This window comes from Natrix helvetica (genome assembly GCF_964273705.1).
Source record: "Natrix helvetica genome assembly, chromosome: 1".
In the NCBI taxonomy this organism is placed as follows: Eukaryota; Metazoa; Chordata; class Lepidosauria; order Squamata; family Natricidae; genus Natrix; species Natrix helvetica.
In genome coordinates, this window is record NC_138548.1 from 18,042,861 (window position 1) to 18,056,649 (window position 13,789).

Consider the following 13,789-nt stretch of genomic DNA (forward strand, 5'->3'; position numbering starts at 1 on the left):
ATGGCGTGGTTTTCCTTTACCGCTAACTCTTAAAAACATAATTGGAATTCCCAGTTATGGGAATTAACTCCAGTGAATTTTCCACATATGGGATAACCAAAGTAAGTGAGATAATTAATAATTACTAAATGTATAGGTCTCCTGACTTCCAAAGACTTTAGGTGGTGTACAAATGATTTAAAACATAAAAAAAGACAATACAAATAACAACCAACAAAAAAAGAATAGAGATGAGAGAATAAAAAACTGGGTGGAATTTTGAAGTTCCTAGTTAGTTATTTTTTGGTTTGTTTGTATCCTGCCTTTATTATTTTTACAAATAACTCAAGGTATTGAACATATCCAACACACCTTCCTCCTCCTATTTTCCCCACAACAACAGCAACAACCCTGTGAGGTGGTTTGAGCTGAGAGAGAGTGACTAGTCCAAAGTCACCCAACTGGTTTTCATGCCTAAGGGAGAACTAGAACTCACAGTCGCCTGGTTTCTAGCCTGTTGGCTTAACCATTAGACCAAACATATCTCCTCCATTTTAAAGAATAATTTCTAAATTGTGTTTCTTGGTTGGCCTCATGGCGTGAGGGAAAAGGCAAACAAAATGAAAGAATTAATTCCATTTGCAAGTTGAATCCATGTATGTATGTATGTATGTATGTATGTATGTATGTATGTATGTATGTATTGAGTCCTAAAAATGCGAGTTCCAGGTGTAGATATTAAAAAATCCAGACATTGCGATCTCTGGAACTTTAAAATATATTGCTCACTTAGCTTTCGTTAGCCACTGCTAACATCGACAGAGTGTAAAAGCCATTAAAGAGATACCTGCCTTTTTACAATGTTAACAAATTTGGCAGGTATCTCTGTTTGTATGCCTGTTTCTTTTATATATATTGAGTGTGTGTGTAGATAGATAGATGATAGATAGATAGATGATAGATAGATAGATAGATAGATAGATAGATAGATAGATAGATGGATGATAGATAGATAGATAGATAGATAGATAGATAGATAGATAGATAGATAGATAGATAGATGATAGATAGATAGATGATAGAGGGATAGATAGATAGATGATAGATAGATAGATAGATGATAGATAGATAGATAGATAGATAGATAGATAGAGATAGATAGATAGATAGATAGATAGATGATTGATAGATAGATGATAGAGGGATAGATAGATAGATGATAGATAGATAGATGATAGATAGATAGATAGATAGATAGATAGATAGATAGATAGATGATAGATAGATAGATGATAGATAGATAGATAGATAGATAGATAGATAGATGGATGATAGATAGATAGATAGATAGATAGATGATAGATAGATGATAGAGGGATAGATAGATAGATAGATAGATAGATAGATAGATAGATAGATAGTGTTGATAGATGATAGATAGATAGATAGATAGATAGAAAAATAGATAGATAGATAGATAGATAGATAGATAGATGATAGATAGATAGATAGATAGATAGATAGATAGATAGATAGATAGATAGATAGGTAGGTAGGTAGATGATAGATGATAGATATAGAGATTGTGCGTGCGTGCGTGCGTATGTATGTATGTATGTATGTTTGTGTTGTACTTAGAATTTTCGTTAAACATTTCAAGGATAGCACATAATATTTTAATGTATTGGAGTTAGGTCAACCCTCTTGGTCACAAGGTCTTTGGTTGCTCTGATTGGAAATCCTAAGAATTGCAGGCCCAATCCTGCTGGGAGACACCGGATGATGTTGACAAGGCAGAACCTGACCCTAGAAACTCTGATCATTTACTGGTTGTCTGTATTCTTTCTGAGCTGAAATCTGGAACCTAAATAGATCCTCTATGTGCAGAGGCAATCTTCCTCTGAATCTCACATTCTAGAACAATGGTTTTCAATCTGTGGTCCATGGAGCTGGGGGGGGGGGGTGTCCCAATGTGCTTGAAATCTTGAATTAAGTCTTGGGGATCTGTGGCCACAAAAGGAATTTAAAGGAGATCTGTGGTGAAGAAAAGGTTGGGAACCACTGTTGTAGAGCAATGTTTGTTAACTTTAACAACTTTAACATAATTGGACTTCAACTCCCAGAATTCTACAGCCAGCTTGAAGTCCAGACATCTTAAAGTTGCCAAGATTAAGAAATGCTGTTTGAGAGATATACAGCAGGAGAAGGCTGTTAATTCATTCCTTGTGGGCTTCTAGAAGCCATGTTGTTGTCAACATTTAGAAATGGGGTGATTGATTTATTTTAATTATATCCCGCCTGCTGTAGAGACTGCAACCTATATAGCACTCCCTCCGCACAATAAAATCTGCAAGCTAGGTTGGATGACACGAAAGGGGCTAGCCCAGTGGTAGTCAACCTTTTTCTACCTACCGCCCACTAATGAATCTTTCTTGATGGAAAAATTTCCTTACCGCCCACCAGTTTTTGCGCAAGTGCAGAATATTTTTTAGAAAGGAGGGTGTTTTAAAAAGGAGGAAATGTACATACATTTATCTTTTTATTTCTACTTTATGCATGTTTATAATGTTTTTAACTTTATAAAGTTTAATTAGAAAACAATAAAGTAAATTGAAATTAGCTTTACTAGTGATTAATGAGATCTTTGAGGCTGATGCTGCGAGACTAAATATTTGATATCTGGTTCGATTTTCGTAAGGAACAAACGAAGGTCTCCTCTTTCGGTGTTTTTCCTTTTTATCTTCTTTTTTTATCTTCCTTAGGGCTATGTACAAAAGTAAGGCTGAGCTAGTTAGCCCACTTATTTTTATTAGCCAACAACAATTCTCTCCTGCCTTTTCTTTCTCCTATTTTGCAACTGCTCTGCTCCGCTTCTGCCTGTCCCTGCTATCAGTTTCTACTTGACTTCTCCTCCTCCTCCTTTCCCCACAACCCCACTCCCTTTTAGCAGTGATGATGTTACCTAGTTTGGTAATGAAATGTCTGTAAGAAAACCACCAAGCTCAGAAAGCAGCAAGGATCCCCTATCCCCCACCTCCTCTTTCTCCCTTTCATTCTCCTTTTTGTCTTTTCTGCTCCTTCCCCCCCCCCCCCCTTCTAGCACTTCACCAGCTCAGGCGCGACCGGAGAAGTTTCTCTTCTCAGAAATGTCTTCAGTGGAGCGGTGTGGAGCTGAGGAAACCTCTCCGGTCGCGCTTGAGCTGGTGGTGAAGCGCAGGCAAGCGCCGTCCCATCACCAGGGAAACAGTGAGTGAGGTGAATCACGTGGTTGCTCAGATCACACGGGCACAGTCCGACCGGAGAAGTTTCTCTTCTCAGAAATGTCTTCTCGGGCTGCGCCCGTGTGATCTCAGCAACCACGTGATTCACCTCACTCACTGTTTCCCTGGCGATGGGACGGCGCTTCTCCCGCGCGTTAGTTCAAAAGGAGGTTTTAACCTCCGAAATCCCCACCGCCCACCTGGAATCCCAAAACGCCCACTAGTGGGCGGTAGGGACCAGGTTGACGACCCATGGGCTAGCCCCTGAATCTTCCAGGAAGCTTCTCTGGTTGAAGGAGGATTCAAATGGGTCTCCCTGTTCTTTGTCCAGTAGCGTCATCCCTGGACCACCTTGCCTGTGGGGCTGAGAGGAATGGGCTGGCCCAAAGTCACCCAGGATGCTTCTGTAGTTGAGGGGAGATTCGAACCCAAGCCACTCTATCTGCTTTTAGCCCACCACATTCACACACACTAACTCTCACTGGATTAGTTCACCCTTGGTAAGGCCACAGTTGGAATACTGCATTCAGTTTTGGTCACCACGATGTAGAAAAGATGTGGAGACTCTAGAAAGAGTGCAGAGAAGAGCAACAAAGATTATTAGGGGGGCTGGAGGCTAAAACATATGAAGAACGGTTGCAGGAACTGGGTATGTTTAGCTTAAGAGAAAGAAGGACTAGGCGAGACATGATAGCAGTGTTCCAATATCTCAGGGGTTGCCACAAAGAAGAGGGAGTCAAACTATTCTCCAAGGTACCTGAGGGTAAAACAAGAAGCAATGGGTGGAAACTAATCAAGGAGAGAAGCAACTTAGAACTGAGGAGAAATTTCCTTACAGTTAGAACAATTAATCAGTGGAACAGCTTGCCTCCAGAAATTGTGAAAGCCCCAACACTGGAAGTCTTTAAGAAGACGTTGGATAGCCATCTGTCTGAAACGGTATAGGGTTTCCTGCCTAGGCAGAGGGTTGGACTAGAAGACCTCCAAGGTCCCTTCCAACTCTGCTATTGTATTGTATTTAGTTTAAGTCCGTGATGGTGAACCTATGGCACGCGTGCCGGAAATGGCACAACGAGCCATCTTTCCGGGCACGTGAGCTGTCGCCCATTGTTCTTCCGCCTTTCGGCACGCTGGCCTTCACGCGTGTGGGAGCACCAGAAACCAGAAGAACAGCCGGCCAGTGCGCATGCATGCGCCAGCCACCTGGTCTTCCAGTTTCAGGCGTGCATGCGCATGCGAAGACCAGCTGAGTCCGTGCGGGAGGAACGTCTGTCCGGCAGACAGGCTAAGAGGAGCGCTGGTCAGGAAGGAGTCACACTTCCTTGGCAGAAGTGGTGGGAGGGCGAGGGGGGGCTGCACTGGCTTGTTCTCGGTGGCAGGCTGGAGGGGGCGCTTCATCCCGGCCAGAGTTTGGGCGAAGCTCTCCCGCTTGCTGGCTCTCCAACCCAAGCCCCAGGAATGCCGTTGCCCCTTCCCTCCGAGGCCAGGAAAGGGTTCTGGCTTTCCAGCGGAGGGAGGCGGCATTCCCCGCCCAACTTTCCCTCCCTGTCCAGGGCTGCAGAACCGGATCGTTGGTGGGGATATCCCGCCACCCTGATGGGGACCAGGGGGGTGGGCAGGGAGGCGCAAGGACCCCTGAAAGACCAGGTGGAGTCAGCACATGCGCACTGGACAGGTGGTTTTTGCGCATGCATGCGTGCTAGAAACCGGAAGATCAGGTGACTGGTGCGCATCCTGGAAACCAGAAGATCATCTGCTTTTACGGTTTCCGGCACTTAGTGCCGAAAAGGTTAACAAACACTGGTTTAAGCCATTACACCAGTGTTTCTCTGTCTCTGCAACTTTAAAATAGATGGACTTCAACTCTTAGAATTCTTCCAAGCTTGCTGGAGATTCCTGGGAATTGAAGACCAAGTGTCTTAAAATTGAGAGACATTGCGTTAAGGTTTCAACCCATTCAACCGCAAACCACTTCTTGCCATGCGTGGTTTAATTGTAGTTCACAATCGTTTTACGATTTTACATGCAGGCTTGTGGAGATACCTGGAGGCAATATGCATCGGCATACAAAATCTGACTTTTTATTGGTTCCCCAGCGTGGGATGCTTGGAGCTTGCAAAAAAATTGAGGAGTCCTGACAAGTCAGAGCCTGCATCACCACACACAACCCCAGACAGGAAAAAAATCATGGGAAGTGTCGAATGAATCCCAACTCCCAGAGGTTTCAGCTTTCACTAAAGAAAATTACTCACAACTCTGTTGTTTCAGTAGTTTTTATTCAAAGAGTTATTATTCCTTCAGCACAATTGCTCTGCAGGAAATTCAGCTTACAGAATTCTATCTCATCGGGAAAGAAATGCCATGCTGACAGAAAGAAGCAGCTTGTTTAACGTGCTTTAAAATACAGATAGTCCTCGACTTACGACCACTATTCAGCCCCAAATTAACTCCCACTAGGAGCCATTTGGCTGGAGATGGTCGGCTATGGCAGCTGGAGATAATAATAATAATTTATTAAATTTCTAGACCGCCCCCTCTCCCCGGAGGGACTCGGGGCGGTGTACAGGAATAAATTTAAAACATACAAACAATCATACACATAGGTAAAAACCAAATTAAACAACCCCTGTACAATTTATAAAAATTAAAAAACAAACCTTAAAACCAATCTTAAAAATTTAGAAATAGAACTGAGGTGGGATAGGTGGAATTAGGCCAAGCCGGCTAGCTGGAATAGGTGGGTTTTAAGTTTCTGACGGAAGGAGCGGAATAGTTAATCTAGGACGGGTGTCAAACTCAATGGGCGTGGAGAGCTCAATGTCATTTGTGTCAGGGGCACCTGTGGCCAAGTGCTAAGGCAGGACTTCCGTCAGACCCTCCCTCCCTCTCATAATCTTCCTTCCTTCCTTCCTTCCTTCCTTCCTTCCTTCCTTCCTTCCTTCCTTCCTTCCTTCCTTCCTTCCTTCCTTCCTTCTTTATTCTCCTTTCTGCTTCCTTCCTCTCTTTTCCTCATTTTCCTTATTTTTCCTTCCTTGCTCTCTTCCCATCTTCCCTTCTTTTTCTTTGTCTTTCCTCATTCCCTTTCTCCTTTCCTGTCCCTTCTTGCGTGCTCAAATGAAAAAGGGGGAAAAACTTCTCCTTTTGCTTTGTTTTTAGTTTGTTTTGCTAGCCCTCTGTCAGCGAAAATGGAGGCTGGGGCGGGAGGCCCGTACGGCCTCCACTGGCCCCATTTTCAGCTGCGACAGCCTGCTGCAGCCTCTGCCAGTGAAAGCAGAGCTCGGGGCAGTTTTTGCTGGCAGAGGGTTGCAGGAGGCCGTTGCGGCCGAAAACAGAGCGTGCGGCCCTCTTAAGCTCCATTTTTGCTGGCAGAGGCACCGCGGGCTGGTCCTTCGTTGTTTCCCTGCAGGCCAGATCTAAGCACCCTGCGGGCTGGCTACGGCCCGCGGACCTTACGTTTGATACCCCTGCTCTAGGACAAAGTTTCTCAACCTTGGGGACTTTAAGATGGGTGGACTTCAACTCCCAGAATTCCCCAGCCAGCATGACTGCTCTAAGGAGGATCCTGGACTGCTCTTTAATTGCTAAGCAAGCAGTCCTGCAAATGAAACTTTGCATCCACACCGTAGCCAAACTTCCTTCGGGAACAGATCCCTTGGGGCTTGCCGTAGAATCTCAGGAATGTGGAAGCCATCCAACTGGGTGGATTTGTGTTTCAGATCCTGTTTTGCAAAGCATCTCAAGCACTCCTCCGAGACTTACCATTTCCAGTTAATAAGTATTCCACCATTCCAAATTATTCAGTGGCCGGATTTCTTTTATCCCCTTTATTTGTGTGGCATTGTTGATATATTTATGCCTGTAAGCATGACGTGGAGTTTTTGTTTTTTGAAAGACAACTAATATTAATATTTCATATTGCTCTTTCTTAAGTTGTATATTTGCATCATGGATATCTAATTGGGAAGTTTCTGCACCGCCATTCCTTTAGTGACTGCTCAAAGTTAGAACTGCACTGAAAAAGTGACTTATAAACGACTTATAGGGTTCCTGCCTGGGCAGTAGGTTGAACTAGAAGACCTCCAAGGTCCCTTCCAACTCTGTTATTCTGTTAACCAGATCGTGCACTGATGGCTACCAGAACATCCCCACAGTCACTTCGTCGAAATGTGTGCTTTTGCCAACCCGTGTGTATTTACAATGGTTGCACTATCCTGGGGTCATCTGATTGTCATTTGTGATTTTCCCAGTGGCTTCTGACAAGCAAAGTCAATGGAGGAAGCCGGATTTATTTAACAAGTGCGTGATTCACTTACCGTATTTTTCGGAGTATAAGACGCACCAAGGTTTTGAAGAGGCAAATTTTTTAAAAAAGTAGGTAGGTAGATAGAGGGATAAAGAGGGAGAGAAAGAGAGAGAAATACAATAGGTAGGTAGGGAGAGGGAGAGAGTAGTTAGGTAGGTAGATAGAGGGATATATATATATAGAGAGAGAGAGAGAGAAATACAGTAGGTAGGCAGGGAGAGAGAGAGTAGGTAGGTAGGTAGGTAGATGTTTCCAGGTGTATTTATCCATGTGCTGGAGAAGGAAATAGCTGACAACCTGCAGCACCTAAGACTTTGTTTCTGCTGGCACAGCACTTGATCAATGTAATTCTCATCAATCAGTTAAAGAGCTTTCCAAAAGGAAAAAAAAAGTTTTTGCACTCTGCAAACCTCCCCAAAACGGCCCGTTTTTCACAAAAACAGCCCCATTTTTTTAAAAAAAAGGCATGAATAGCCTGGGGGGGGGGGCTTGCAGAATGCTCAGGGGGGCAATTGTTTTTTGCCGAAACAATTGCATGCATAGCCTTATGGAGGCTTATAGAGTGCTGCTGGGGGATGGGGGGGGCAAAAATGGCCCATTTTTTGCTCATTTCTGCCCTCCTACGCCCCCAGGAGCTCTCTGAAAGTCTCTATAAGGCTCTGCACAGCCATTTTGGTGAGGGAGGGGGGCTTCGAGAGGCAAAAAATGCTGTATTCGATATATAAGACACACCCAGATTTTCAGCCTCTTTTTTGAGGAAAAAAGGTGCGTCTTATACTCTGAAAAATACGGTAAACAAGTGCAGTGATTCACTTAACAGAGGTGGCAAAAAAAGGTTGCGAAATCGAAGGCAGCTCACTTAACAGCCATTTGCTTATCAATGCATATTCTAGTCCCAATTGTGGTTGTAAGCCGAGGACTACCTATAGTGAACATTATACCTGCAGAACAGAATTTCCCCTTCTAGTCCTTCTTTGTTGCTTGCATTTTACAAGGTAGACCGTTCCATGCATAGAGATTCCAGTTGGCGACTATGGCTATTTAACACAGATCAACAACAACAATAACATTTTTGCTTCATATGGTCTGTTGCAGGGGTGTCCAAACTTGGGAGCTTTAAGACTTGTGGACTTCAACTCCCAGAATTCCCCAGCCAACCATGGCTGGCTGGGGAATTCTGGGAGTTGAAGTCCACAAGTCTTAAAGTTCCCAAGTTTGGACACCCCTGGTCTATTGACTTTGACTTTCAATCAGCAGATTTGGCCTTCCTAAGAATATGCAATTTAACAAAGGTAAAGGTTTCCCCTGTCCAGTCATATCCGGTATTCAATAGGCCAGATGAAAAATTCATTTAAACCTGATTAAAAGCAGGACCAAAGGGAAGGCTCATTCCTTCTGTGTTTAATCCCAAACAACTGGTCTTCAGAGGTAGACTATTCCGGAGCATGGAAGTTCCCTACGCTAATTGCTGTTTTATACTTCACTGAGAGTTTAAAACCATGCCAAGTTGCACCCGGCAGTAGTTTTCCGTTCTTGTCATCTGCTCAGGGTTTTGTATTGGGGCAGGGCAACTTATGAACGTATAGCTGATTGATGGAAAGATAATTGTTTTGGGTGAATGACAGGCGATGAGAAACTGCTTCATGCGGAGGATCAAAAGCCAAGCAGAACAAAAACCGAAGGAGAGCAGAAAGGAATCACTTTTCTTTTTCACCGCTGTAAAACTTTTCGCTTCGCTCTTTCGGCAGCACCTTTCAATTCGGGGTTGGTTTGTTTTTTATCACAATCCAGGTGATGGCCTTTTAAGTCTCGGTTAGGCATTCTGCTCTCTCCTTATTGAACTTGCTTTATCCTATTTCTATGGCCCTTCCCCCTCTCTTGAAGGTTCTTGTTCACAATAACATCGGAGCCTTAGGGGGAAATCATTTGTGTAATGGACACAGTGGAAGTGGCTCTCTTTGGGATGATGGCGACAGGCAGTTACTCACCAGGATGACTCCGGATGAGGAATGCCCGTATCCACCTGTGGCTGGAGGTGAGGGAGGACCGAATGACACAACTGACCAAATCTTCTTCTTCTCCCCAGCTGCATCCCTGACATGTCCGGGAAAAAACGAAAGAGCAAAAGGAAGATGTCGGAGCAGAAAAAATCCTACAGCCTGGAAGAGTTTGTTCCCGAGGGTTTCCAAAATGAACACAATGCGCTTTTGACTCGGTGAGTCTGCGTAGCCCTTCCAGGGAAGATCCCTGCCAATTGAATCAGATGACAAAACCCATTCATGCCAGCTTCTCCATTCTGGCTGGGCATTGTAGTCCAGCAGTGGGTTACTGCACTGTGGGGAGGAAAGATAGGATGAGAAGGGTGGATGGTCTTCTCTAGTCCAGGGGTTTCAAACTCGATTTCATTGAGGGCGGCATCAGGGTTGTGTTTGACCTCGGAGGGCCGGAGGGGGTGCGTGGGTGGGACGGGGTGGGTGGGCATGATGTGGGACTCATGGCGGGGGCACCTGTGGTGGCCAAGTGCTAAGGCAGGACTTCCCTCACTCCCTCATTATAACCTTCCTTCCTTCCTGAGTTCAGGGGAAAGGAAGTAGATGCATTATTTATATTTGAGTTACCGACTTTGGCTGCTGTCATTAATGGAAGGATCCACCTCTTCCCGCTTATTTTGATCCTGTGATGGAAAAACACAGTTAAACCAAGATTGCCAGGATGTGTTGAGGCTGATTTAAACCCAGCCCTGGACAAGCTGGACTTGAACTCCCATCAAGAGCCATTTTGCTGCAGATGGTCAGCTATGGCAGCTGGAGATGATCGGAATAGTTATTCTCTAGGACAGGGGTGCCAGAGTCGATTTCATTGAGGGTTGCGTCAGGGTTGTGTTTGACCACAGGGGGCCGGGGTGGGCATGGACAGCTCAGTGTCACTCATGTCAGGGGTGTTATGTGGTGGTCAAGTGCTAAGGCAGGATTTCCCTCAGACCCTCCCTCATTCTCATAATCTTCCTTCCATCCTTCCTTCCTTCCATCTTTCCTTCCTTCCTTCCATCCTTCCTTCCTTCCTTCCATCCTTCCTTCCTTCCATCCTTCCTTCCATTCTTCCTTCCCTCCTTCCTTCCATCTTTCCTTCCTTCCATCCTTCCTTCCTTCCCTCCTTCCTTCCATCCTTCCCTCCTTCCTTCCCTCTTTCCTTCCATCCTTCCACCCTTCCTTCCATCTTTCCTTCCTTCCATCCTTCCTTCCTTCCATCCTTCCTTCCTTCCATTCTTCCTTCCCTCCTTCCTTCCATCCTTCCTTCCTTCCTTCCCTCTTTCCTTCCTTCCTTCCATCCTTCCCTCCTTCCTTCCTTCTTTCCTTCCTTCCTTCCATCCTTCCTTCCATCCTTCCTTCCTTCCACCCTTCCTTCCATCTTTCCTTCCTTCCATCCTTCCTTCCTTCCATCCTTCCTTCCATCCTTCCTTCCTTCCATTCTTCCTTCCCTCCTTCCTTCCATCCTTCCCTCCTTCCTTCCATCTTTCCTTCCTTCCTTCCTTCCTTCCTTCCTTCCTTCCTTCCTTCCTTCCTTCCTTCCTTCCTTCCTTCCTTCCTTCCTTCCTTCCTGTCCCTTCTTGCATGCTCAAATGCAAAAGGGGAAACATTTCTCCTTTTGTTTTTGTTTTAGTTTGTTTCTGCCAGCGAAAACAAAGCCCGGGTTGGGGCAGGGCACCCCCCCCCACACACACACCCTATTTTTGGCCATGACATCCTCCTCTAGCCCTTTGCCAGCTGCCCCCCTCCCACACCGGGCTCCATTGGCAGAGGCACTGCGGACCAGTCGTTTGCTTTTCCAGGCTGGCCCTCCAGGTGAGGTCTAAGCAACCCGCAGGCCGGATGTGACCCATGGGGCCTTGAACCCTTGTTCTTGTCCAATTTAGAGAAATCCAAGTGATAACCTAATCCAGTTATTAGATTAATCCTTGCTGGATTTACGTGACACGCAGAAAATATACTAATCGAAAGGCCAGAGTTCGCAGTCTAGATAAGCCACAAACTTACCTAGAAATAGGGAGAAATTTCCTGACAGTGAGAACAACAATCAGTGGAACAGCTTGCTTTCAGAAGTTGTGGGAGCTTCATCACTGGAGCTCTATGGAGGTTCTCAGTCACCCAGGTCATGGTTATCCCAAAGGTTGGCTTTTCAAAAGCCAACTGGAGTTTCTTTTTCCTTAAAGATGTTTCGCTTCTCAATGCAATACAATGGCAGAGTTGGAAGGGACCTTGTAGGTCTTCTAGTCCAACCCCCTGCCTAGGCAGGAAACCCTATACTGTTCCAGACAAATGGCTATCCAACGTCTTCTTAAAGACTTCCAGTGTTGGGGCATTCACAACTTCTGGAGGCAAGCTGTTCCACTGATTAATTGTTCTAACTGTCAGGAAGTTTCTCCTCAGTTCTAAGTTGCTTCTCTCCTTGATTAGTTTCCACCCATTGCTTCTTGTTCTACCCTCAGGTGCCTTGGAGAATAGTTTGATTCCCTCTTCTTTGGGGCAACCCCTGAGATATTGGAACACTGCTATCATGTCTCCCCTAGTCCTTCTTTTCATTAAACTAGACATACCCAGTTCCTGCAACCGTTCCTCATATGTTTTAGTCTCCAGTCCCCTAATCATCTAAGAAGCTTCAGAACTGGATGAGAAGCAAAATGCCTTCAAGGTAAAAACAAAGTCCAGTTGCCCTTTGAAAAAGCACTTTTGGGATATCCATCACTTGAGTTTTTAAGGAAGAGATTAGGCATCCGTTTGTCCAGAATCGTACACATTCTCCTGCTTGAGCAGAGAGTTGGACTAGAAGACCTCTAAGGTCCCTTCCACCTCTACTCTTCTGTTAAAAAATCAACCACTCTTAGTGTGTTGTGTGAGTGTAACCACTGGATCTGTCGAAAGATATTGTGTGAACAAAGCTGGTTTGTCGAAACTTGCTTGAAACCTTCCGCTTTTAAGATTGTTGTGAAGAAATTAGGGATTTAATAAGTAAATAAATATCAATTGATCCATTTGGTTTCTACCTCTGCATTTAGATCCAAAACATACGATGCGTCTGTCTCCAAAGAGGTTGAGAAGGAAACATTTTCTCTTCAGAGAAGGACTTCTGTCTCTGATGTAAGTTTGGGGTAGGTGAAGTTTCTGAGGGCCGGGCTCAATGATGATGTAACTGTCCTGATTCTACCTTTGCGTAAAGGTAAAGGTTTCCCTCACACACATGTGCTAGTCGTTCCCAACTCTAGGGGGTGGTGCTCACCTCCATTTCAAAGCTGAAGAGCCAGCACTGTCCGAAGACGTCTCCATGGTCATGTGGCAGGCATGACTAAACGTCGAAGGGGCATGGAACGCTGTTACCTTCCCACCAAAGGTGGTTCCTATTCTTCTACTTGCATTTTTTACCTGCTTTCAAACTGCTAGGTTGGCAGAAGCTGGGACAAGTAACGGGAGCTCACTCTGTTACGTAGCGCTACGGATTCGAACCTCCAAACTGCCGACCTTTCTGATCGACAAGCTCAGCGCCTTAGCCATTGAGCTACCGTGTCCCTATCTTTGCTTAGAGGTGTTGATTTCCCTGCCTAGATTTTCCAATCCACAAGGGCCAGTTTTGCACATCTGGAATGGAGAATTGAGGCTGGATTTGGAGGGTCAGGTGTCCTGTCTCCCTAGCAGCTTTTTCAGGTGACCCTGAGATTGGTGGCATTCAAGATGCTGCAGATTTAAATCTTGGGGACTTCAACTTCCACATTAAGGGTACCTTATCTATTGCCATTTGGGGGCAGCCCTGGCTCACTATTGAATTATTCCTGGTTTGCCTTTAGATAGTCCTCACTTAACAGCCACAACTGAGTCTGGGATTTTGGTTGTAAGTCATTGCAGTCATTAAGTGGGTCACCGTGTGACCTGATTCAGTTTTACAACTGTCATAAAGTGAGTCGGCGTTGGACTTCCAGCATTCTGTGTAAACTTAAGAGGGTCCACAGTTTGAAAATGTTTGACAACCCTTAATCAGTGGTGGGATTCACATTTTTTACTACTGGTTCAGTGGGCATGGCTTGGTGTGCGTGGCAGGGGAAGGATACTGCAAAATCCCCATTTCCTCCCGATCAGCTGGGACTCAGGAGGCAGAGAATAGCTGCGGGCGGAGCCAGTCAGAGGTGGCATTTACCGGTTCTCCAAACTACTCAAAATTTCTGCTACCGGTTTTCCAGAACGGGTCAGAACCTGCTAAA

General features: G+C 45.1%; 1 protein-coding gene across 3 annotated transcripts in view; it reads left to right on the forward strand.

Moving 5' to 3' along the window:
* LOC309395590 (GRAM domain-containing protein 2A-like) overlaps positions 1-13,789 on the forward strand; it is a 59,682-nt gene that overhangs the window by 18,397 nt on the left and 27,496 nt on the right. For all 3 annotated transcript variants that reach the window (XM_081959983.1, XM_081959984.1, XM_081959985.1), the window contains exons 2-3: positions 9,629-9,757; positions 12,596-12,677. In XM_081959983.1, the coding sequence (XP_081816109.1) occupies positions 9,629-9,757; positions 12,596-12,677 (211 nt within the window). The remainder of the gene's footprint in view (positions 1-9,628; positions 9,758-12,595; positions 12,678-13,789) is intronic.